The 24,582-nt window shown below is 41.8% G+C and overlaps 1 protein-coding gene across 2 annotated transcripts in view; it reads right to left on the bottom strand.

The window, feature by feature from the left end:
- Positions 1 to 24,582, bottom strand: part of Uggt (UDP-glucose-glycoprotein glucosyltransferase) — a 255,375-nt gene that overhangs the window by 90,243 nt on the left and 140,550 nt on the right. For both annotated transcript variants that reach the window (XM_068376676.1, XM_068376677.1), the window contains exons 10-17: positions 21,317 to 21,490; positions 19,528 to 19,709; positions 18,182 to 18,440; positions 17,584 to 17,787; positions 16,368 to 16,451; positions 15,886 to 16,048; positions 10,972 to 11,272; positions 2,122 to 2,331 (exon numbers count right to left, since the gene is read on the bottom strand). In XM_068376676.1, the coding sequence (XP_068232777.1) occupies positions 2,122 to 2,331; positions 10,972 to 11,272; positions 15,886 to 16,048; positions 16,368 to 16,451; positions 17,584 to 17,787; positions 18,182 to 18,440; positions 19,528 to 19,709; positions 21,317 to 21,490 (1,577 nt within the window). The remainder of the gene's footprint in view (positions 1 to 2,121; positions 2,332 to 10,971; positions 11,273 to 15,885; positions 16,049 to 16,367; positions 16,452 to 17,583; positions 17,788 to 18,181; positions 18,441 to 19,527; positions 19,710 to 21,316; positions 21,491 to 24,582) is intronic.

Here is a 24,582-nt window from a genome sequence, read left to right as displayed (position 1 = left end):
ACATTCAATTTCTGTCTCTCCATCACTTTCATTCCCCACGACTCCGATCCATACATCACAGTTGGTACAATCACTTTCTCATATAGAACTCTCTTTACATTCATGCCCAACCCTCTATTTTTTACTACTCCCTTAACTGCAACCAACACTTTGCAACCTTCATTCACTCTCTGACGTACATCTGCTTCCACTCCACCATTTGCTGCAACAATAGACCCCAAGTACTTAAACTGATCCACCTCCTCAAGTAACTCTCCATTCAACATGACATTCACCCTTGCACCACCTTCCCTTCTCGTACATCTCATAACCTTACTCTTACCCACATTAACTCTCAACTTCCTTCTCTCACATACCCTTCCAAATTCTGTCACTAGTCGGTCAAGCTTCTCTTCTGTGTCTGCTACCAGTACAGTATCATCCGCAAACAACAACTGATTTACCTCCCATTCATGGTCATTCTCGCCTACCAGTTTTAATCCTCGTCCAAGCACTCGAGCATTCACCTCTCTCACCACTCCATCAACATACAAGTTAAACAACCACGGCGACATCACACATCCCTGTCTCAGCCCCACTCTCACCGGAAACCAATCACTCACTTCATTTCCTATTCTAACACATGCTTTACTACCTTTGTATAAACTTTTCACTGCTTGCAACAACCTTCCACCAACTCCATATAACCTCATCACATTCCACATTGCTTCCCTATCAACTCTATCATATGGTTTCTCCAGATCCATAAACGCAACATACACCTCCTTACCTTTTGCTAAATATTTCTCGCATATCTGCCTAACTGTAAAAATCTGATTCATACAACTACATCTTTAACAAAGAAAATTAAAATCAAACAACATGATACTTAAACTTATTCATTTTAATATCTACCTAAAATTCACATGCTATTCATTCAAAAGTGGCAAGATTTGACCACGATGAGAGTATAAACATTTTTCCCTAACTTGTGCAAAAGCTGATCCGTCGTTGGAATATGGCTTGACCTTACTCAGCTGCCTCACAGGTAAAAATTCAATCCTTTATAATGCTGTTGATAAGGAACAGCTAAGAAGAAAAATCCCTCTTTTTGGGGTATCAAAATTTTATTTATAAATTCTGGTTACTATAGAAGGTGGGTTTTAGTAGTAATTATTTCCACAATGCCATGTTTTCTTTTTATCTCAGAAATATATTTCATCAATTAAGCCGCAGCACAACAGATACTTGCCTTTACTGGCGAAAGTTTGGCTTCGTGAAAAGTGACTAGTGTGTAAACACCAGTGTTCAAACATGACAGATATAGGTTTAAGGCAAGAACACTACTACTATTCCAGAAAATTATTAAGTCCTAACACCTAATCTACAAGGAACTTACTCTAATATTCAAAACTAAATTTTGGGTATCAAAATTTGATTCGTAAATTCTGATTACTTTGGAAGGTAGGTTTAGTGGTAATTATTTCCACGACGCCAAAAGTTGTCTTTTTATCTCAGAAATATATTTCATCAATTAAGCCGCAGCACAACAGATACTTGACTTTATTGGCAAAATTTTGGCCTTGTGAAAATTGGCTAGTGTGTAAACACCAGTGCTCATACATAACAGATATAGGTTTAAGGCAAGAAGACTACTACTATAGCAGAAAATTGAGTCCTAACACCTAATCAACAAGGAACTTACTCTAAAAATCAAAACTAAATGTTACTATATCCCTCAAAACTGTTACTAAACTTGAACTGGTTGACTGTAGTAACAAATTGAAAAGACATCCCTTATGATTAGCTAACAAGTTAAATAACAAATTATAAAACAATCTGGAGGGGGTAAATGTAGAGAAAATAATGTGAGGTGGATGAGAGAACTAAAAGAAAAGCATTTAAGGCATGGTTAAGCCTAATTTAACGCCATTAACTGTTAGGTTGTTTCAATACTTTATACGAGGCCTAACAACTATCTAAAGGAGAGAAACTAGGAAATTTTTAGTTTTAGGGTAAACATTGATATAAATCAGGCTTCAAGAGTGAAGCATTATAAACATCATGGAAATAAAGATATTTGAATATAGGCAGCTATAATACAGAAATGATTATGAATAAAAGATGAATCACGAAACTTACCTGTGCACACCGGACTCTACATTTTCTAATTTGATGTTGTCGAGGTCATGTATAGACTCTACAACTTCTACCAGCCAGTTTTCAGGTGCATGATAATTGAGGGTAAGAATAGGTGATTCTGGAAGCCCCGTAAACTTAGCATAAGGACCAGCGGTTAGTTCACCTGACTCCATAAACTGTGGTACTGGCTCCAATACATAGCGATAAAAGCTGACAAGAGAAAAAATTAATATTAGACAGTTTCATATGATAAAAGCTGACAAGAGAAAAAATTAATATTAGTTTCATATGAATCAAAAGAATTACAACTGGTTTTAAATATCTCATTGGGGCAGATTTACAAAAAATCAAAGCCACAAACATCAATGAATAATTACCGATTGCCATATTTCATGTGGATTGACAATAAATTTTCTCGTAAAAAAGGTCAAGTAAAACCCCATGCCTCTTACATGGTAAAGGTAAGCTCAAATTATTATAAACCGTATTCATTAGAGAAACAGTACTAGCAATAATAAGGATGCTCACTTAAAGGAGAATAACTGATTCTGTAACCCGAAAACTAATATCACCATATAATGAAATAAAAATATAAACTTGTGTCAATACAGAAATATAACAATTTGTCCTAAATTGTATTTTTCCTTACTATACAAACCAGTAATCATATAATATAGGAATTCGCTACAGCGCAGCTGAAACAGCCGAAGAGAAAGAAAACCAGGCAGTTGTGCTGATGGTTGACTGGCGGTATGGGGCGGAGCTTAGCTCCCCCCCCCCCCCCCCCCCCGCCCCACACACCGCCAGCCCGCTTTCCTCATTCAAATGGTTTAGGCTCAATGTGGAACATGAGAGGGGTGGTAGAGGAGGCCATTTACATTAAATGGTTACGGGTTTGTATAGCTAAGAAAAATACAATTTAGGACAAATTGTCATTTGTTCTGACGCGGTATACAAACCTCGCAATCATTTAATAAAGGAAGACTCACTGGTTGGTGGGAGGTCTGCCTTTGCTGCTTGTGAACAGTTAACTGCCTGGTTATAGACCTGGTCTCGAATGAGAACAATCCACCTACCCCTGTCTCTCGACCCGACAGGATGATGGTGAGGTCCGAGAGACTGGGAGCCGGGTTGCACCATGGGTAAGAGCATAGCGCGACCTGAGAGCGTGAATGTAAGAGACACTCGACCCTAGGGTTGCAGGGACTGGATGAACCTCTACAACCAAAAGGCAATGGGTTTATACATCCACTGTCCTCCATGCCTAGCAGAAGACGGGGGGGAGAATACCTGTAAACAAACTCTAACAATCTTACCTGGGAAGGCTTGTCTTGATGTATGGGACTCCAAGGGAGGAGACAGAGAAAGGCAGAGCACATGCACACTGCTTTCCCACTGCCAAAAACACCATAAAATCAAGACAAGAGACTTCCCTGTCCCGGAAGAACTGGAGAGGTCAGACAATAGCTTGAGCTGCTACCTCAGGGCCAAGAACAAAGGTGTCCAAGGACTTGTGCGTAAATTCCCTCAAGTAAAACGATGTAAAGGTGGTCTGGCATTTCCAAACGCCAGCCTTCAGCACCTGGCCCACTGCAAGATTTCTCTTGAAAGCGAGTGTGGGGGCAATGCCCCTGATCTTGTGAGCTTTAACCTTCGCTGGTGCTTGGACTCTTGAGAAAGTCTCATACACCTTGAGGATGGTTTCATGGATCCAGAAGGATATCGTGTCCCTCGAAACCTCCCTCTTGGCTCTGCTGGTGCTAACGAAGAGTCGTCAACATTCAGGTCTGAGATGCCTCGTTCGCTTAAGATAGCACTGGAGACACCTGACGAGACAGAGAAGCCTCTCACCTGAACTGTCACTCGCCGCATCCGGTAAGGAAGGAATAGTGAAGGCCTCGAACCTGGGATCGTGGATTGCTGGGTTCCGAGTCTTGGCCACAAACTCTAGCACAAAACTCAAGGAGATCCTTCCAACCCTCTGCGTGAGTAACATTAAAAGAGAGGCCTTGTAAGGCCCAAATTCTCTTCATCGATGCTAAGGCTAGCAGAAAAACATTCTTAAGGGTCAAGTGCCTGTCTGAGGCACGGCTCAAGGTTTCGTACAGAGCATGAGTAAGAGACCTGAGAACTAGAGCGACATCCCACTGGGGAACTCGAAGTTTCCTCGGGGGACACGACTGTTCAAATCTCTTATTATTATCATTATTATTATTATCAATTGCTAAGCTACAACCCTAGTTGGAAAAGCAGGAAGCTATAAGCCGAGGGGCCCCAACAGGGAAAATAGCCTAGTGAAGAAAAGAAACAAGGAAAAATAAAATATTTTAAGAAAAGTAACAACATTAAAATAAATGTTTTATATAAACTTTAAATAATTTAACAAAACAAGAGGAAGAGAAATTAGATAGAATATTGTCCCTGAGTGTACCCTCAAGCAAGCTCTAACCCAAGACAGTGGAAGACCATGGTACAGAGGATATGGCACTACCCAAGACTAAAGAACAAGGGCTTGATTTTGGAGTGTCCTTCTTCTAGAAGAGCTGTTTACCATAGCTAAAGAGTCTCTTCTACCCTTGCCAAGAGGAAAGGGGCCACTGAACAATTACAGTGCAGTAGTTAACCCCTTCGGTGAAGAATTGTTTTGTAATCTCAGTGTTGTCAGGTGTATGAGGACAGAGGAGAATCTGTAAAGAATAGGCCAGACTATTCGGTGTATGAGTAGGCAAAGGAAAAGAACCGTAACCAGAGAGAAGGATCCAATGTAGTACTGTCTGGCTAGTCAAAGGACCCCATAACTCTCTAGAGGTAGTATCTCAACGGGCAGCTGGTGCCCTGGCCAACCTACTACCTAGGAGCATAGAAATCTCGAGGGCGTTGGAGATATCTATGCCTTTCAGATGGAACACCATTGCAAGGGCAGAAACCGAAAGGAGCTTATCTCTGCGAAGAAAGACTAGGAAGTCTGCAATCTGAGTCAGAGAGGCTCCGTCTGGAGAGATACCCCTTCCACTACACCAATCACAGAAGACCAACCACTTCCCCTGGTAGATTGAGAAGGAGGATCTTCTAAGGTACCCTGAAATCTCTCTTGCAGCGAGTCGCGAAAAGCCTTGCGTTCTGAGGAGATGCTTGATAGTCTCCACACGTGAAGTCTGAGCGACTGCACCACCTGGTGGTACCTGCTCGACAAGGGTTGCCAAAGGAGATTGGACCAGTGAGGTAGCTCTCTCAGTGCCTCGACCAGGAGCGACAACAGATTGGGAAACCACTCCATGTGTGACCATAGTGGAGCAATGAGAGTCATCCTGAGTCCTGGGGTTACTAGGACCCGGGACAGGACTGCACGAAGCAAGCAAAAGGGGGGAAACGCGTAGCAATCCAGTCGATCCCAAGGATGTAGTAGTGTGTCCTCGAACACAGCCGCGGAATCTGGTACTGGAGAGCAAAACACGGGAAGCTTGGTGTTGTGCCTTGTTGCGAATAGGTCGATGCATGGTTCTCCCCAGAGGTCGAGTTCTCGACTCGCTACCCAAGGGTGAAGAGACCATTCTGCCCATATTAACTGGTTTCTGCAACTTAGGGCGTCTGCCAGAACATTTCTCTTGCCTGGAATGTACCTGACTGACAAGGTTACTTGTTGACTCTGCCCACAGAAACACCTGCCTCATCAACTGCTGCAAGGGACGTGAGAGCGCGCCCCCTTACTTGTTGACGTAAGCGACCACGGACGTGTTGTCGCTCCTCAGCACTACCGAGTGCTCTCTCAAACGGGCATGGAAATGAATGAGTGCTCTCGAGACTGCCATCATTTCCAGCACGTTGATGTGCAGGAGTTTCTCCTATTCCGACCACGCACCTGACACAAATACGTCGTCCAGGTGTGCACCCCCAACCTATCGTGGATGCATCTGTGAACAGACAGAACTGTGGAGGAGGAGGGTTTATGAGAAACCCTCTCATGAGGTTCTCCTCGTTGAGCCACCAAAGGATATCCTTCCTTACCTCGCGTTCCATGAGAACCGGACGAGAGGAAGGAGCAGTGGTCGGCGAGGATCAGTGGCTGACGACCACCGCTCCTTTAGACACCAATGAAGGGAGCGGAGATGGATCCGCCCGAGAGGAACGAGCTTCTTCAGCGAGGAGAGGTGACCTAGAAAAGCTTGCCACTGGAGGACTGGAAGATGTTCTTGCAACAGGAACGGTTGCGCAACCTCTTTTTGAGTCGGCTGATCCGTTCTTCCAAAGGAAGAATGTGAGCTGCTGCCGAGTCGATCAGCATTCCCAGATACTTCCCCTTCTGCTTGGGAATAAGGTTTGACTTCTCGTAGTTCACCATGATCCCCAGATCGCGACAAACTGCCAAAAGCGAGTCTCGGTCCTGAATCAACTGCTCCTGCGAGGGAGCGAGAATCAGCCAGTCGTCGAGATACATCAGTAGGCGGATGCCCCTCGAGTGGGCCTAAGCTGCTACCGTCGTGAATACTCGCGTGAACACTGGGGAACTGTGCACAGTCCGAAGCACAGGACTTTGAACTGGTAAACCGTGCCCTAGAAGGTGAATCGGAGGTACTTTCGAGACGACCGATGAACTGGTACTACGTGTCCTTCAAGTCTATCGAAAGCATGAAGTCGTACTGCATGATGGCAAATAGCACAGTGCAAACTGTCAGCATCTTGAACGCAGTTTGCTGAACAAACTTGTTCAATGGCGAAAGGTCGATGATCGGTCTCTAACTGCCTGTTGCCTTCTCGACAAGGAAGAGACGACAGTAGAACCCTGGTGACTGATCATGTACAACTTCTAGCGCATCCTTCTCTAACATTTCCAGGACCTCCGCCTCTAAGGCCAGAGCCTTCGGAGATGTTGGAGCGTACATGCTGCCACATCACCCAATGGCGCGATAGGCATCCCCCTACCTTTGGCAGCATGGGAAGGGTAAAGTCAATCTCAGCGTTTCCCTTTCCCTCGCTTGCCCCTGTTCTTTCCACGACGTGGAGGAGCTCCAGAGGGAGGCTGAAAGGTCTGTTTAAGGGCAGAACCCTTCTGAACAGGAGCAGGTCTTGGCTGCACAAGAGCAGCAGGAGCACGACCAGCGGTACCCTTGCTACTTCCCATGGGCTTGGCCTGATTCGGCCTGGCCGCAGACAGTTTTGCGGGACCAGGTCCTAGTGGATAATGGAGTCCGAGTCGAGGCGCCATTTATCCCACGCGACCCGAACTTCCTCTGGTGAAAAGACAGAAGTTGCAGCTCTAATAGGAGCGTTCCTGAGTGCCAGGGCCTCTCCTGAACCATTCTGTCTCACCAAACAAGCAGCTACTGCCTCACGCTTTTTGAAGATCAGATTGGCATCCTGGGTAGCAAGCTAGTCCAAGAGAAAAGCAACAGCTTTGCCACCAGACAAAGCCAGATTCCTGTACTGCTCCATGTGTTTAGGGTAGAAAGCTTGGTGTTCCCCACGAACACTGTGGCCGTACCAAATCAGTGGTCGAGCCACGAAGCACCCTGGAGAGCAGCTACAGAGATGGACTCCATTGTTAAAATCTCAGAGGCCGAGAAGAAGACACTGAGATTTCAAACTCACGACCAAGGAACCACCAGCAAGTGCTCCGACTGCGGGGTCGAGAAGAAGAGGATAAGGCACAGAAGATTCTGTGACGTAGTACCTCTTCTGTCGCTGGAGTGGTTGAGGGAAAAGTTTGTTCAAACCTTGGCTCCTAAGCGAGTCACTAGGTCCTGCGATCTAGTCACTCACTCGGTCCAATGCTCGAGCAGCCTGTCTCGACCAGGGTAGTGTGATGGGCCGTGAACTGCCTTTGGGAGCTCCCCATAGGATCTCGAAGGCTGTACACTTATCCTCAGACACTACCACAGGAGGAGCCCTGAGGCCATTAATCTCACCCATGAGGTTAATGACCTCTAGGTACAGTGACTCCACCTCGGGATCTTCCGTCTCCACGGCCGGCGAAGGCTGTGGAGGTGGCTTTTCCCTCGGTCCCGCTACATACGTAGGTGTAGGGGAAGCGACATGCTGCACGGATGATGACATCCCCCAAGAATACGCTAGCTCTGGTCCCAAGACCAAACCAGGCGTGTATTCAGGAGTTGAGGAAGGACCCTGGCAGTGTTCATCCCCGACGGAATGCATAGAGGTTCCCACTGCGACCCAGTGCGTGACTGGTCGCTGCGAGCCCCTCGAAGCTCCCGAAGGCGCTCGAGCGTGAGCGGGGTCGCTGGAAACTGCAGTGCTCACACCAGAAGGTGTGAACAGGTTAGTCGCGCGAGTGGTGTGCGCGGCTTCACCTGTTACACGGCCAGAAAGCATGAGGGTTAGCTGCAACTTGCGCGGCTGGTATGCGCGAGAGCTAGTCTGGTTGTGCATGACCGACCCCCATGTCGCAGGCTGAGCCGCAAGGTGACTCCATGCAGGGCCCGAGTCGCGCGGGTCGAGTACGCGGCTGTCTGGGCCTGCTCCTTGCTTATGCGACACAAGAGTCGCGGAGTCGGTCTGCGTGGCTACCCCCACGGAGGTAGTCGTGCGTACCGCGGATTCTTCACGAAAGACCACAGCTGTGATTTCTCATGCCGAAGCCGGGACTCTCATTTCCCCGCTCAAGAGCGGTTCTATTTGAGTCTGAACAGCAGTTCAGGGGCCCGAGGACCCCGTCACCATGCTACAGGAGACGATACCTAAGCCCTCGAGCGCGGTTGTCGTGCTTGGAGGCCTTGTGTGAGATTCGCCGTGAACAATCCCACAAGGGCAGGGAACAACGGATTCTCTCGCGTAGCCCTCATCCTCCGGAGGAGAAGAGGTGTCTCAGGGCGCCATGTCCCTTTGACTGTGACTAGCCTTCCTGGCCCTCTTCGCTTTTCTCTTCTTCCCCTTCCTCTTTCTACTTGGGGGAGAAGAGCCAGAGTCAGAAGATGAAGACGAAGAGGAGGAAAGAGAGGAGGAAGAGAGAGGAGGAGGAGCTAGAAGAGGAATATCGCCCACGTTTCGTTTTCTTGAGCCCCCCTCCGAGGTACTGGAACGGTGGTCGAGGCAACAGCAGACGACACTGGACGAGGATGAACAACCTGAGCCATGTCCGTGGGAAGAGACGTGGTCGATGAACGTGGTGAACCTGAAAAACATATTGTATCAGCGGGAGTTTTGCCAGATTTTAATTTTAACTGACTTGCAGGCAAAGCTGTAAAGGGTTTGCCAGCAGTCATTAAAGAAACCTCAGTGTTTAAAACCATTCTCCCTTGTTTTAACAGGGAGTCCTGCAGTTATTTTGCCAAGAGCAAATGCTTTATCAGGTACATGGTTAACAACAACAGGGGCATCAAGAAACATGGGAGTCGATAAAGTTACAAAATCAGTTACATTCATGTGTTCATCAACAATCGGATCATTCAAATGACGTTGTTCAAGCTTGTCCGCCAGAGTTGAACGGCGTTTTAAAAAATCCAAGTCTGACTTACCAGATAATCCGAGAAACGCCCTAAGTTCCCCCATTTTACCAGATAACGTGTCTTCATTGGTATCAGATGGTCCAACAATCTGCCGGGTGTCCCTCAAGATTGGCAAAGTAGCGGGAGTGGTAAGATCACCCGCTCTCCCGGCGAAACCCGAGAAATCACCGGCAGGTTGTGAATCCGAGCTCCCCAAAATCATACGCACACCCTCCACAGACTCAGAGAGGGCGTGAGTAGACTTCGCTGTGGCAGTCTCTTGAGACGACACACTTTGCACCAGCTCCCCCTTCTTCTTCTTCGAAAGAGGCGAGCTCTCCGAAGCAGAAAAAACTTTAGGGGTCCAGCGATATTTGTGAAAGCTTCCCACTGCAAGGGCGGCCAGGATTCACACTCACGGTAAGGAGAACCTTGAGAGCAAGATTTTCCCTGCATGTTGGGCAGAGCGTGAGCGGGTCTACAGAAGGTGACGAAAGCCACCTACTACAGCGCCAGCCAAGGCCTACACAATATCGCATCTTACAAGTAACTTTCTCCTCCATAACAATCACACAATCACAAGAGAAGGAAAAGGGCTGCAGCGCAGAGAGCGGAGTGTAGCACAACCATTCCTGTTGAGCTGAAGTGAGTGGATGATGAAAGCGAGCTGGCGGTGGAGGGGGGGGGGCCGCTTACCACCAGCTAACCATCCGCATAACTGCCTGGTTTTTTTTCTCTTCGGCTGTTTCAGCTGTACTGAAGCAAATTCCTATATTAAATGATTACGAGGTTTGTATATCGCGTCGAAACAAATTAGAATTCAACACAGCAGTCACTAAAATACTAACTACAGTCTCACACTACTGTACAGAGGTGGTAGTGGAAAAAATTATTCACAATGTGGAAAGTTAATACAGTCTACCATGGAGAAAGCATTTAATTCAACTGGTAATATGTGACAATCTTCTATTTCCCGTGTCTAATGATTCTGTTGACATGATTTTGGCTTACATTTTAGTTGTAGGATATGTCTATTCTATTCAAAGGAGAAATGAGAATGTCTGGTGAGAAAATATTTCAATAATTTCTAAATCTAAAGTTGCCCAGTTGTGCAGCTGATATTTCCACAATTAATAGTTCATGATTTCTTAACAAGATTCATGGAAATAATGGTAAATTTCTTACAGTATATCAAAAAGAATACTGAGAGATTGAGTTTATAAAAAAATTAATGAATATCATAACAGAAGTAAATGTTGGACTCTTATAACTTGGCCAAAGAAAACTTTCAAGTATCAGGGAGTCCTTTGTATAAAATATGAAGACTGAATACAGTATATAAATTTGTGCTACGACTTAAAAATAAGAAAAAGTTTAAGAAAAAATCATATCTGGAACATTTCATACATACCTTTTGAGTGGCATTTCAGAATGCTTTTCCCTAGCATTAAGCACAACACGAATATTAGCATTGATAACTTCTTGAAGAACGAGCAGCAAAGGTCCTATTTTCTGAGCAGCCTTTGATATTGGATCACAGATTGCCACAACATCAAATGCCGGTACATTTGGATCTTTAGCTGGCAATTTGATCACAGAGTATAGCTCTGAACGAAGGGAAACATTTGTCCGTCCCTTTGACTGAGGCTTAGTTTGCAAAACTCCGGCTACTTTCATCATCATATCACTGATATCATCACTTAATGATGAACCTGGGAAAAAAATAACACCACTTCAGAGTTACCTATCTATAAAAACATACACAGACTAGAGGGGCACTCAATAGAGCACAGACCTCAGCCGTGGCAGCTTACTTCTCGGCCTTGACCTTTGACCTTAACATGTATTAATTAGCGGGGATTTTCATACACTCAATTATGAACCAAGTTTGAAGTCACTGTGACAACAATGTCCAAACTTATGGCTGATTACATGATGGGAATTGGACATTTTGCTTGACAGTGACCTTGACCTTGACCTTCCAAAATTTAATAGTTTCCAGCTTTTTACATTAAAGTTAATCCTTGCAAGTTTCATTACTCTACGATTAAAATTGTGGCCAGGAAGCTGTTCACAAACAAACACACACACACACGGTTAGGGAGTATAACATAACCCACCTTCCAACTTTGTTGGCGAAGGTAATGAAAATTACTACATTTAACCTTGGGAAAAAGATTACTATAGTTGAACACTTTGAAGAGATTGAGTCACATTTCAACATTAACAAGATTTACTTTTAAGTAGTCAGAGGTACTCAACATCACACATTCTAACGTTTTGCATAATTGACTGAATTACTGTACTACCTGAGATGCTCTTTGTCCTGTTCTTATATCTATTTGATTTATGTGTGGTAGTTCCCATACAACCACTATTCTCTAAACATAACATGGCCATTCAATTTTGAGTTTATTTTCTTGCATAAGGGAACACTCAATCTTAGTTTTCATTATTTCCTATGGATTGTTATGTGCAACTGATAGCAGTCCATGTACAACCTTCTAGAGAATTTGCAATAAAATTATAGATTCTTTATTATTTGTTTTTAGTCTTATGCATTGAAATCTTATTTTAATTCTATATTTTGGAAGTAATTCTTTCTTTCTTTAATTATATTCTATTGTTCATATATGGATACTTTACTCTGCAAGTCCGCTACGCAGGTTATTGTTCTTTCTGCTCACTCTACAACAATGCCAGCTCATTTTGACTAATGAGAACTTTACTATTATTGTCAAGACTAAATAATGAATTGAGAAGCAATAAAAGTACATTAAAACGAAATACAGTACAGCAAATATTTATGTAAAGAAAGTATACTAATAGGACAAGAAAATAACATATTTTCTTTTACATTCTGAAAATGAAATATGTTTGCTTGGTAAGTTAGTATTTTCTTTCATTTCTTGCAAGAAAAAAGAAAAGGAATTTACATATTTTGCAAGTCATTCTTTGTAGTCATATTTCTGGCGGAAGCACGCTGGAAAACCGAATTGTTTCCTTTCGGTGTGTTACCGAGTACAGGTAAAATTACTACAGCATTCCTATCATCGAAATGCCGAGCAACGATATCAAGTGTTTTAGTGGTCTGAATCAGTAGTTATGAGAATAGTACAACTTACCATTAATTTGAGAAAAGTCTGATGACATCATATTCTGGAGGAAGGCAAGAGGTAAATCAAGTGATTTCCTTTACATGCATTACTAATACTGTATTCCCATAATCAAAACATCAAGTAATGATACAAAAAATTTCAAATAATGTCCAAAGAAATATGAAGATTTAACAGTGAATTAAAAATCAAAATATATATATGAGAGAGAGAGAGAGAGAGAGAGAGAGAGAGAGAGAGAGAGAGAGAGAGAGAGAGAGATAATATTCTTATGATAACTAATATTAAGGTCTATAAACGAACTGTATGGAAACTGTAATGCCTATAACATATTGGTGCTGATGTAATATTTATTATGAAAAGGTTTCGAATGTTAAGAAAATTATATATAACTCCGTGTTATTCGTAGTGTATGTGCGCATAATCGCAATACAGCAGTGTGACCTTGAGATCACCTGATGCCAACCAAAAGTAAATCAAAAGTAATTGTTAATTATTGAAATGCTCAATAAATTGAAAAATAGAATATGAACATGCTTTAGTAAACCACAATTAAACACAATATTGGCTAATGAAATATGATGGCTTAATCATGAACTAAAAATTAAATGTTGTACAAAGCTATAAACTGAACTACCTGTATACACGCGAACACACACACATGCACAGAGAAAGAGTGAGAACGTTTTTGCATGACAACTAAAAAACTAAAATTTCCTGTAACATATGTAATATTCATCAAGAAGATATTTTGAATAAGTTAAGAAATTATATAAAAAGTACACCATCTTTCGATACGGTAGCGGAACCTTCAGATCAGCTCATCATAACCAAAGGTAAACAAAAAAAATTCAGTAATTCTTACTTGGTATAATGCTTCCAAAATTTAAAAATAGAATACAAAAATGTATTAATAGAGCATAGGATAATAGGGAGGCAGATATAATTGCTGTTGCAGGTGTTGAGGTGCCAGTGATGGGAGATGAGAATGAGAGAGAGATTACAATAGATGAAGTGAGGAGAGCACTAGATGAAACGAGAGTAGGAAAAGCGTCTGGTATGGATGGTGTGAGAGCTGAGATGTTGAAGTGAGTGATTAGTTGGTGAATTGTTGGTGAGATTGTTTAATGTGTGTTTTGTGTTGTCAATGGTACCAGTAGATTGGGTTTGTGCATGTATTGTACCACTATATAAGGGTAAGGGAGATATGCATGAGTGTTGTAATTCAAGAGGTATTAGTTTGTTAAGCGTAGTTGGAAAAGTGTATGGCAGAGTAATGATTAATAGGATCAAGGATAAAACAGAGAAAGCAATCTTAGAAGTACAGGGTGGTTTTAGAAGAGGTAGGGGTTGTATGAATCAGATTTTTACAGTTAACCAGATATGCGAGAAATATTTAGCAAAAGGTAAGGAGGTGTATGTTGCGTTTATGGATCTGGAGAAAGCGTATGATAGAGTTGATAGGGAAGCAATGTGGAATGTGATGAGGTTATATGGAGTTGGTGGAAGGTTGTTACAAGCAGTGAAAAGTTTCTACAAAGGTAGTAAAGCATGTGTTAGAATAGGAAATGAAGTGAGTGATTGGTTTCCGGTGAGAGTGGGGCTGAGACAGGGATGTGTGATGTCGCCATGGTTGCTTAACTTGTATGTTGATGGAGTGGTGAGCGAGGTGAATGCTCGAGTGCTTGGAAGAGGATTAAAACTGGTAGGCGAGAATGACCATGAATGGGAGGTAAATCAGTTGTTGTTTGCGGATGATACTGTACTGGTAGCAGACACAGAAGAGAAGCTTGACCGACTAGTGACAGAATTTGGAAGGGTATGTGAGAGAAGGAAGTTGAGAGTTAATGTGGGTAAGAGTAAGGTTATGAAATGTATGAGAAGGGAAGGTGGTGCAAGGTTGAATGTCATGTTAAATGGAGAGTTACTTGAGGAGGGGGATCAGTTTAAGTACTTGGGGTCTGTTGTTGCAGCAAATGGAGTAGAAGCAAATGTACGTCAGAGAGTGAATGAAGGTTGCAAAGTGTTGGGGGCAGTTAAGGGAGTAGTAAAAAATAGAGGGTTGGGCATGAATGTAAAGAGAGTTCTATATGAGAAAGTGATTGTACCAACTGTGATGTATGGATCGGAGTTGTGGGGAATGAAAGTGATGGAGAGACAGAAATTGAATGTGTTTGAGATGAAGTGTCTAAAGAGTATGGCTGGTGTATCTCGAGTAGATAGGGCTAGGAACGAAGTGGTGAGAGTGAGAACGGGTGTAAGAAATGAGTTACCAGCTAGAGTGGATATGAATGTGTTGAGGTGGTTTGGCTATGTTGAGAAAATGGAAAATGGCTGTCTGCTAAAGAAGGTGATGAATGCAAGAGTTGATGGGAGAAGTACAAGAGGAAGGCCAAGGTTTGGGTGGATGGATGGAGAGAAGGAAGCTCTGGGTGATAGGAGGATAGATGTGAGAGAGGCAAGAGAGCGTGCTAGAAATATAAATGAATGGCGAGTGATTATGACGCAGTTCCGGTAGGCCCTGCTGCTTCCTCCGATGCCTTAGATGACCGCGGAGGTAGCAGCAGTAGGGGATTCAGCATTATGAAGCTTCATCTGTGATGGATAACGGGGGAGGGTGGGCTGTGGCACCCTAGCAGTACCAGCTGAACTCGGTTGAGTCCCTTGTTAGGGTGGGAGGAAAGTAGAGAGTAGAGGTTCACTTTTTTGTTTTTGTTTAATTTGTTGATGTTGGCTACCCCCCAAATTTGGGGAAGTGCCTTGGTATATGTATGTATGTATGATATCCTATGAATCAGTAAATTAAATAATGATAAACAGTAAGAAAATATTGATAAAATATGATCAAGATGATTGCCGAATCATGACGCATCATAATAAATCTATGGAAACATCATTCTTTGAGTTCGAAATACGTCAAAATCGACTTATGAAGCGTCTCTCAGTCAATTTCTCTGTCGAAAGTCGACGACTACCTGTATCTATTTAAAGAACAAAATGTTTGGTTACGCATATGATCAAACAAAGATTTTAACAATGGGTACTGGACATAAGCTACAAAATACCTTCTCCTAGTCCTAGCAGCACTACTTGTTATAATAAAATAAGTTGAATTACTTTGAACGTTTTAGAAAAACAAAATCTATTCATCTTAGGCAACTAAGAACTGTAATTCATAAAATAAAAAAACATCTGACACTAGACATTACCTTCCCCATTTAGGATGTCAGTAATCTTTTCTCCAATTGTTGAATGGACATACTTTTCTAATAAACCAAAGTCTTCCTGAACAAATTTTTCCTCTTTTCTAAGGACTCCTAAGACACGTCCATTAGCAATGACAGTCCTCTCTCCTGCAGGAAGTGAAAGGACCTGAAAAAGCAAAACAGAAGTCTAAAAATAAAGGGAAAAGTAATGCAAACTGGCTTCTCAAACATCATAGACAACTGGGAGCAAATATTGAGAAATTACCAAGATTTCAACATAATCCTTTTTGAAGTCAACAAAATAGATATCTCATAAAACAGTACACATAAAACTGGTAACTGCAAGATAAAAGAAGGATGGAGTCTATAAAAAATAAATTGGGTGGAAATTAAAAAGCAATTGATAAAAGATATACTGTACAGAATATAGTACACAATTATACTGACAACTGTTTACACCCCAGTGGGAACAACAATAAACTTACGTTGCTGCAGAATGACGAGTGGATTTTAAAAATATCATCTTTTAGTGAAGTTAACCGAGCTTGGAATGCATCCATGTCTACTCCCTAAAATTGAAAGAAAATAAGTAATTAATACCACTACATGCTCAGAAAGAATAAAACATTTTGATTATATGTCATGTAAAAAAAAATATTCCATATCAAGACACTCATATATCTTCATATTATGCCATGTTTTTCCTCTATGGGGTTACACAAGTTAGAGGTTTTTTCCACTTCTTTTTTATGCATCTTCTGGTTGAATTACCCCCAATGGCCTTTTACCATAACCTTCAGGACCTTACCAATATCCAGCTACTTTTCAAATTTAATATTTAATATTCTTATTCCATTTCTACAAATTCTCAAATCATCTCAATCTCTGAGGGTTCATGCTATTTTTCAGCCTTCAAGTAGAGTATCTCTGCTGTTTTATTTGTACTACAATTTTCCTAGCTCATCCCTTCAAAAATTCTAGTCAGATATCTTAAAATCATCCTTTTGTATTAGCATGAGAAAAAACACATTACGGTATATATTTTTCTGAGAGCCAAAGAACATCAGGACACCAATTGCCAGAGATGGCCTATGTCCCCTGGTAGATAGATGCAGAGGGTCTTTAAAGGTACTTACAAAAAGGAGCCTAATCAAGTTATGTAACCTCTGAAGGTGCTGCTGGCAGCAGAGAAGGGTGGGCCACAAGGGTAGCTCTCCATGTACCTCTAATTGGAACATAATCAAATCAAGCTAACATTTCGCTTGTGGCTATCTCACAGCATCCTAACCCATGACGTCCTCTACACCTAGTTGATTATTCGACAAATCTGGTAGAAGTGAAAGGCGCATGTATCCAGGTTTTCCCATGAGTGTTGGAATGCATCTTTGAATGCTGCCCATAGGTTTGGAATGTTGGGGGAAAATTCCACAAGTTTTCTGTTTAGCCTTTTGGAAAACAGGCAAACTGTTGGTTGCTGCATGGTGAAGATGCCTTTTCAGCATTTAAGGATGTAAGGATCAATCTGATCCTACAACCTGCCTTTGGCCACTGAGTGTTTTTGCCATTATTGTACATTTCTGTTGCCTAGGATGTACCTTACAAACTTATAGAAAAAGTATCATGCAAAATTCAAACTATAAATATTTACCACAGCAATTTGACATTACAAAATTACCCAAACCTTCATTAAATGATACTTACAACCATTTCAAAATCAGTTAATTTCTTGGTCCCATCAATCAATTTTTTTGCATTGTCACTTTCCAATAATTTTGCAAGAAATTGTCTTGCCACAGCTGGAGCTAATGTATTCTGAGCAACTTCAACAATTTTGCTGAACATCAGCTTTCCATTAGAAGGACTGGTGTTATGGATGGCACAAACACGCATGCTGTTGCTTTCTCGCTGAAAAATACATATTCTATGTTAAAAAATTGATATTCCAAATAAATGTAACCGAGCTACTCTGATTAGTCATTAACTCATAGGAAATCTAAGACAGCCTCTACATCTTTCAAGAAATACTATAGGCTAATTAGAACATAATCAGAACACTACAGAGAAAATTCTCAATGGCAATTCTTTCACAAAATATGAACTTTCTGGTTAATGGGGGACCAATTTCCCTAATTCAAATAATTTCATTACTTATATGATCTCTACTTGCCCAAATATAATTACTTATAGTGTATTTATTCAAAAAGACCTTATGAACACTACATATATATTCCACGATAAGCTGAGGATTTTATAAAAGAGAAGACCCTTCATTTCTAATTTTGTATGATGGCATACATACCAAGTACTTTATGGCTTCTAATAACAGCGCTCTTCCTTCAGAAGTATCAAAATCAGCAACAATCCAAGATGTTAGAAAACGGAGGGTGGGCTCATTCTTTGTTGTAATGTAATGGCAAGAGTTTGCAATGGCTGCCGTCATCTCAGGGGCTCTTAAATTTCTAAAGGCGTCCACAGATAACTCCTTTGTGGTTGAACTTATTACTCCAGTAAGATCAATGTAAGATGATGTCTTAGTACTGAGGATTCTTTCATTAAGTCTGAAAATACAGGAAGCATTACATTATAGGTTACTGTCCTTTCATAATGTGAATTTCGCCTTCACAGGAGTTAAAAGTATAGATACACTTTGACACTATGTCTGTCTAAGTTCGATGGATTGAGTTACCTGCCTTCTTAATGATTCAAAACATCCTCACTCAAAATCCTTACCTCTACCCATGAATTTCAAAGGTGGTTCTATGCAGATGATTTTTAACAAAATACATCCAATAAACTTAAGACATATATTAACTGGACTTCCCATGATGATTAACTTTTTTTGGCTGAAGTATTTCAGTTCATGAAAAATTGCCAAGGAAACTAGCTTAACAGTTTAAATGCTTTAAAACTAGATATAGTGTACTGTATATTGGATACATAATCCTATGATGATAAACTATGAGTGTAATTCTACGGTAAATGACAGTACCGGGATAGGAAATTAGATGGTTACAAATGCACACACCATCAGAAAGATAATATTGTTACACTATACGAGATACAGAATGAAGACAGTACAGTAACAGGAATTATAAAATAAATTGAGATGAATGTTGGTGTATGTCACAGTACTTTCTTATTGACCTTTATAATAATAGCTACAAAGGAGTGTAGAAGGGGAGGCTGCTTTGGATTTGCTATGAAAGTTCAAAGGTCATTCATGAGGCAGCAAATGTGAGGGGTAAGTCTCTCTATTGCATAATGCCCTACAGAAGATATTCATGTTGAATAATGGATACACACAACATATGATTAAAAAGCACATTTACTGACAACAAATAATACTTGGTGATGTGAGAAGCAAAACAAATTATGCTAATAAAAAAGCTAAATATTCTGATTGAAAGAGGAACAGTCTCTGGTACACCTTGATCCAAAGAAATGCACCCTGTTGCACCCTTATTTCAGTACAAATACTTGTAACTAAAAATCTAGTGTAGGGAGAGATGCCGGAGGTGGTGGGCTGGGCTAATCCCAGGAACTCACTTTACAGTAAGGGTGTGACTGGGTGCAGAGAGAGAGAGAGAGAGAGAGAGAGAGAGAGAGAGAGAGAGAGAGAGAGAGAGAGAGAGTTGATTTTACTACCTGGGCATAATATTGGGTAAGGCCATCAACCAGTCCACGACATCATGTCTGTCATCTAATTCTCCTTTGTAAACTGCCCGTTGTAAGGTCTGAGTTGTGCGCATAACTTCCATTAGGACAACTTCTTCAAATTCCTCAGCATTAAGATGTTTTTCAGGAAGAAGAACTCCATTCATTAAGGCCTATAAATAGATAATGATGTCAACAATAAAATACAAGATAGATTACACTACAATTACTTAACATTCTTTAAAAGAAACCATGGGCATAAAATGTGAAATTACAAAATTTAAATCACAAGAAAAAATCTGTGATGTGAATTTCATTGCACACTATAAAAATTCTAAAATAAAAGCATAATAAACCATATAATACTACTTCACAGCTACCTTTCAATTACCTGAACACCTACATCCTGATCAATGTTACTAACTAATTCTTCTTTAGAGTTAGGAAGAATCTAGGTATCTGAAAGATTAACTGGGTGAGCTCAAATTTCACTGTACAGTGTAACTTAGCGTACCAGAAGTATTCATCAGAAAGTCTGTGCCAATTGGCTGAGAGATTAATCAGGCTCTGGTTCTGCCTTTTCAGTTTTTATATCTGTTTGAAGCCATTAGTATAGCACAGTTGTAGAAGAGTTTTCTTTCAAGCCATACCCTGCTCTTTGTTAGAGCTTCTACTTTCATAAGCGTGTTTTCTGATAGCGTCTCACAGAGACCAAAATTGTAGTCGGATTTGATCACCAATTATCCCACGTAAATATTTGCAGCCTGTATGATTTTTCCAAGAAAATTACACAAAATTACCAGTTCCACAAGTACTTAAAATTAACGTTATATCCCAGGCTATGTTTGAGGAGATTGACAGTTTAATACTTTACAGATATTCTCAGTAAAGATTAAGGGACTTACAGTCGAGCTGAAATGGTGTAGAATTAATTAGTACCTAAGAGAAAATAGCTCTTTTGAGGGTCGAACATCTGCAAGGTCTCCTATTTAATCTTCTCCAAAAGTTAATTAAATACAAAGCTCTCTGATTGTCATTTTACCAAAGTTTTCATGATAAACTCATTTTCTTGAGTCTGTCAAGATTATTTTTCTAATGGTAATCTAGTTCGTAAGAAATTTTCCTTTCTTTAAATGTAGCAAAAGTCAATTGTAAAACCTGTCTTCTAGTTTTTAAGGTTCTCTGATTTGCAAAAAGGTCCTTACAGTCTAATATATGACTGACTTATTAACAATGGAAGTATCCCAAAGTGAATTTTAGCCCCATGGAATACATGTTCATCAAAATGTAGTTTTGCATTTCTTCTTTTATAAAACTGTTTTTGGGGGGTTATAGGATGTGTGGTCCTCCTATGACTTTCCTGTAAAGGCTAGGAAGTTTCTGAGGAAGGATGGGTGACATAAGGGAGGGAGAGAGCAGATTTCTTTATTTGGAGGTTGGAAACCAGTAGCTTTGGTAATATTAGCACAATGATTCTCATGTAAAATTCATGGAAATAATATACCGGGTATATAAAATGATCCAATAAGTTACAGTATATAGGAAACTACATAGTTTGATTCTCATGTAAGATTCATGGAAATAATATCTATATAATAATAAAAAAAAAGTTACAGTATATAGGTAACTACATAGTTTACACACCTACCATATTTTTCAAATAAAACTAAGACCTACTTTTGCTAATCTATTTACTTTGAAAAACACGACAATAGATATACAATTTCTCAAATGGAATTAAAAACTAATATATGAAATAAATAAAGAATTATCTGGTTACCTGTGGGAATTTGCTCATGCCAGCTTTTTCAACAAAATCTTGGGCTAACATACGTCCTACATCATAGTCAGAATCTTCACCAAAGACGTCTTCCAAATCTGTACTTGGATACTTCTTCTTGAAAAGGGAGGTTACATCATCAATGGTAACATCTCCCTGAACATTAGCATATACCTGAAAAGATATCATTATTATTATCACTACTAGCTAAGCTATACCCCTGGTTGGAAAAGCAGGATGCTACAAGCCCAACAGGGAAAAATAGTCCGGCGAGGAAAGGAAATAAAGAAATACCTGTACATAAACTACAAGATAACTAATGAACATTTAAAACAAGCTATTTTAAGAACAGTAACAACAATAAAATAGATTTTTCATATACTGTATAACTTAAAAAAAAGACATGTCTGCCTCTTCATCATAAAAACATTCTCTGCAAGTTTGAATCATATCATTACAACCTCAGATACTAAAACCACAGGAATCTATACTGTATATGGTAACAGTGCTTAAAAGCTTTTACAGTACTTTTACTTTTATAATCCGCAGTCAAGTTTATCAGTGGTTTTCTGAATTCCCTGGTTTTATTATTATTATTATTATTATTATTATTATTATTATTATTATTATTATTATTATTGTTGTTGTTGTTGTTACTAGCTAAGCTACAACCGTAGTTGGAAAAGCAAGATGCTATGAGCCCAAGAGCTCCAACAGGGAAAAATAGCCCAGTAAGGAAAGGAAATAAGGAAATAAGGAAATACCAGTAAATAAACGTTATAAAAAGTAATGAAAAATAAAATAAATCACAAATTTTAAGTAATTTGTATTTTTCCTAACAGTACTTACCTCAAACTACTTTCTTAGGAGTATCTGGAATCTCCTCCCATCCGACCAGAGTTTTGTGTAGTTTACCTTAAACCCGTTTTCTATGAAGGGTAACCTCAGGCGGAGTGATACGCGCCCTGAGGCTAACCCCGGGTCAGAGAGCATGCTCTCTCAGGTCTTGACCTCCAGTAAGTTCTTGGTACCTAAGGTCTCTAAGAATTCCAGGGGACACTCGGGGAAGGCAGGGTGGGCCATTACCCGAAAGTAGTTCGAGGAAAGTACTGTTAGGAAAAATACAAATTACTTAAAATTTGTGATTTGTTCCAACACGGAGTACTTACCTCAAACTACTTTCTTAGCAGACTTATACTTTAGGAGGTGGGCGTGGCCCTTGCAATTTATGAGACCGTGCTGAGGAATATCCAGAGACCTAGATAGGAGGCTAGGTCGTGTTGACCCCATAGAAAAGCGAGAGAGAGGAAACTATACAAAAACCCATCTTAGTGTCTAAGTAACTCACCTATGCAAGAAATCCTAGGGGGCATGTTTTCCCCACGTTGAGGTACTTGTCTCCGGCCCAGGGCTCTATCTGAGCCCACTTGAAGCGGAAAAAGGGGGAAGGAAGTACAAGGGGGTTTAAGGAACGAACCTGTGTCTCTTGTGCTTGTTACCCGCGGTTATCACTGGGGCTATAACCTTAAACCGTTTGGAGCGCGGAAACGACGGTACCTATCGAAAACCCATCAAGGAATTTTCTTGAATAGTCTTTCAAATAGTGAGCAGTGAAGGTAGACTGGTTTGCCCAGGTGCCTGCCCTCAGGATCTGGCCCACTGCCATGTTCTTCTCGAAAGCCAACATAGTACTAAGGCCCCTAATGTCATGGGGTCTGGGCTTTCCCGGCAGGGGGATTCCTGCCTTACTGTAGGCCCTGATAAAGACCTGCCGCAGCCAGAAGGAGATGGTGTTTTTCGAGACTGGCTTCTTCACGAGGCCTGTGGAAACAAAAAGGCTTTTGATCCCGGGCCGGAGTCTGGCTGTCTCCTCTAAGTATTTTCTCACTGCCCTGACAGGGCACTGACGCAAGTCCCTCGAGTCGTCCGACCGGGGGATTGCCGGAATTGAGAACCCTTCAAACCTGGGGTCCCACACGGCAGGATTCTGGGTCTTTGCTACAAAGGAAGGGATGAACTTGAACGTGACCTCTCGCCAACCTTTCGAGTGAGCCACCTCGTAGGACAGACCATGGATCTCACCCACCCGTTTAGCCAAAGCTAACACCAACAAGAAAACCGTCTTGAGAGTGAGGTCCCTGTCCATGATGTCTTTCATGAGCACGAAGGGGGGTTCGGATAACATTTTCAGGACCCTGGCCACGTCCCATTGTGGCACCTTCACAACTTGCGGGGGGCATGATTGCTCGAAACTTTTAATGAGCATTGAGATATGCCTGGAGTTACCCAGGTCTATGCCCTTCAGGAGGAAAACTTGGCCCAGAGCAGCAAGAACTCCCTTGATGGCCGGAATGGACACGTTGACCACGTCCCAAGGGTAAACTAGGAAGTCCGCTATCTCCGGGATGGAAGCCCTCAGGGGCCTGATGTTTCTAGCGGTACACCATTTGGTAAAAGTGGCCCACTTAGCCTAGTAGGCCGCTGCCAATGACCGTCTGAGGTAGCCTGACATCCTCGTTGCTGTACTCGACGAATAGCCCTCCCTCCTCAGGAGGCGCTCGATAACCTCCACACGTGAAGGCGAAGGGACCGAGGATTCTCGTGGAATCTTTGAAAGTGTGGTTGCCGGAGAAGGTCTGGCCTGTCTGGAAGGGGCCAGGGCGGCAGTTGTGCTAGATCTTTTAGGTCCATGAACCATTCTCTCTCCGACCACCAGGGCGCTACCAAAGTCATCCACAGGTTGTTCGCCCTTCTTACTCTGTTGAGGACCTGCCTGAGCATCCCGAAGGGGGGAAAAGCATACACGTCGAGGTTGTCCCAAGGATGTTGGAAGGCGTCCTCGAACGCCGCTCCTGGGTCTGGCACAGGAGAACTAAACACGGGGAGCTGTGCATTCAACCTTGTTGCGAAGAGGTCCATCACCGGAGAACCCCATTTTTGAATGACGGTTCTGGCTACTTCCGGGTTCAGGGACCACTCAGACCCTACCACCTGTCCCATCCTGCTGAGGCCGTCGGCGAGGACGTTTCTTTTCCCCGGAATGAACCTTGCCAAGATTCTGATCTGCTCCACCTCGGCCCACTCTATAAGTTCTAATGTGAGGACGCACAGCTCCTTCGATCTTAGGCCTCCCTGTTTCTTTATGTAAGCCACCACCGTGGCGTTGTCGCACATCAGAGCCACGGTGTTTCCCCGGAGTAGGCGGACCAACTCTTGGCACGCCCTTCGTACTGCCAACATCTCTAGCACGTTTATGTGCTGGGCCT

The sequence above is a fragment of the Palaemon carinicauda genome, chromosome 7, assembly GCF_036898095.1.
Source record: "Palaemon carinicauda isolate YSFRI2023 chromosome 7, ASM3689809v2, whole genome shotgun sequence".
Classification (NCBI taxonomy): Eukaryota; Metazoa; Arthropoda; class Malacostraca; order Decapoda; family Palaemonidae; genus Palaemon; species Palaemon carinicauda.
The sequence above is the reverse complement of the archived record's forward strand: the minus strand, read 5'-3'. Positions and strand labels throughout refer to the sequence as shown.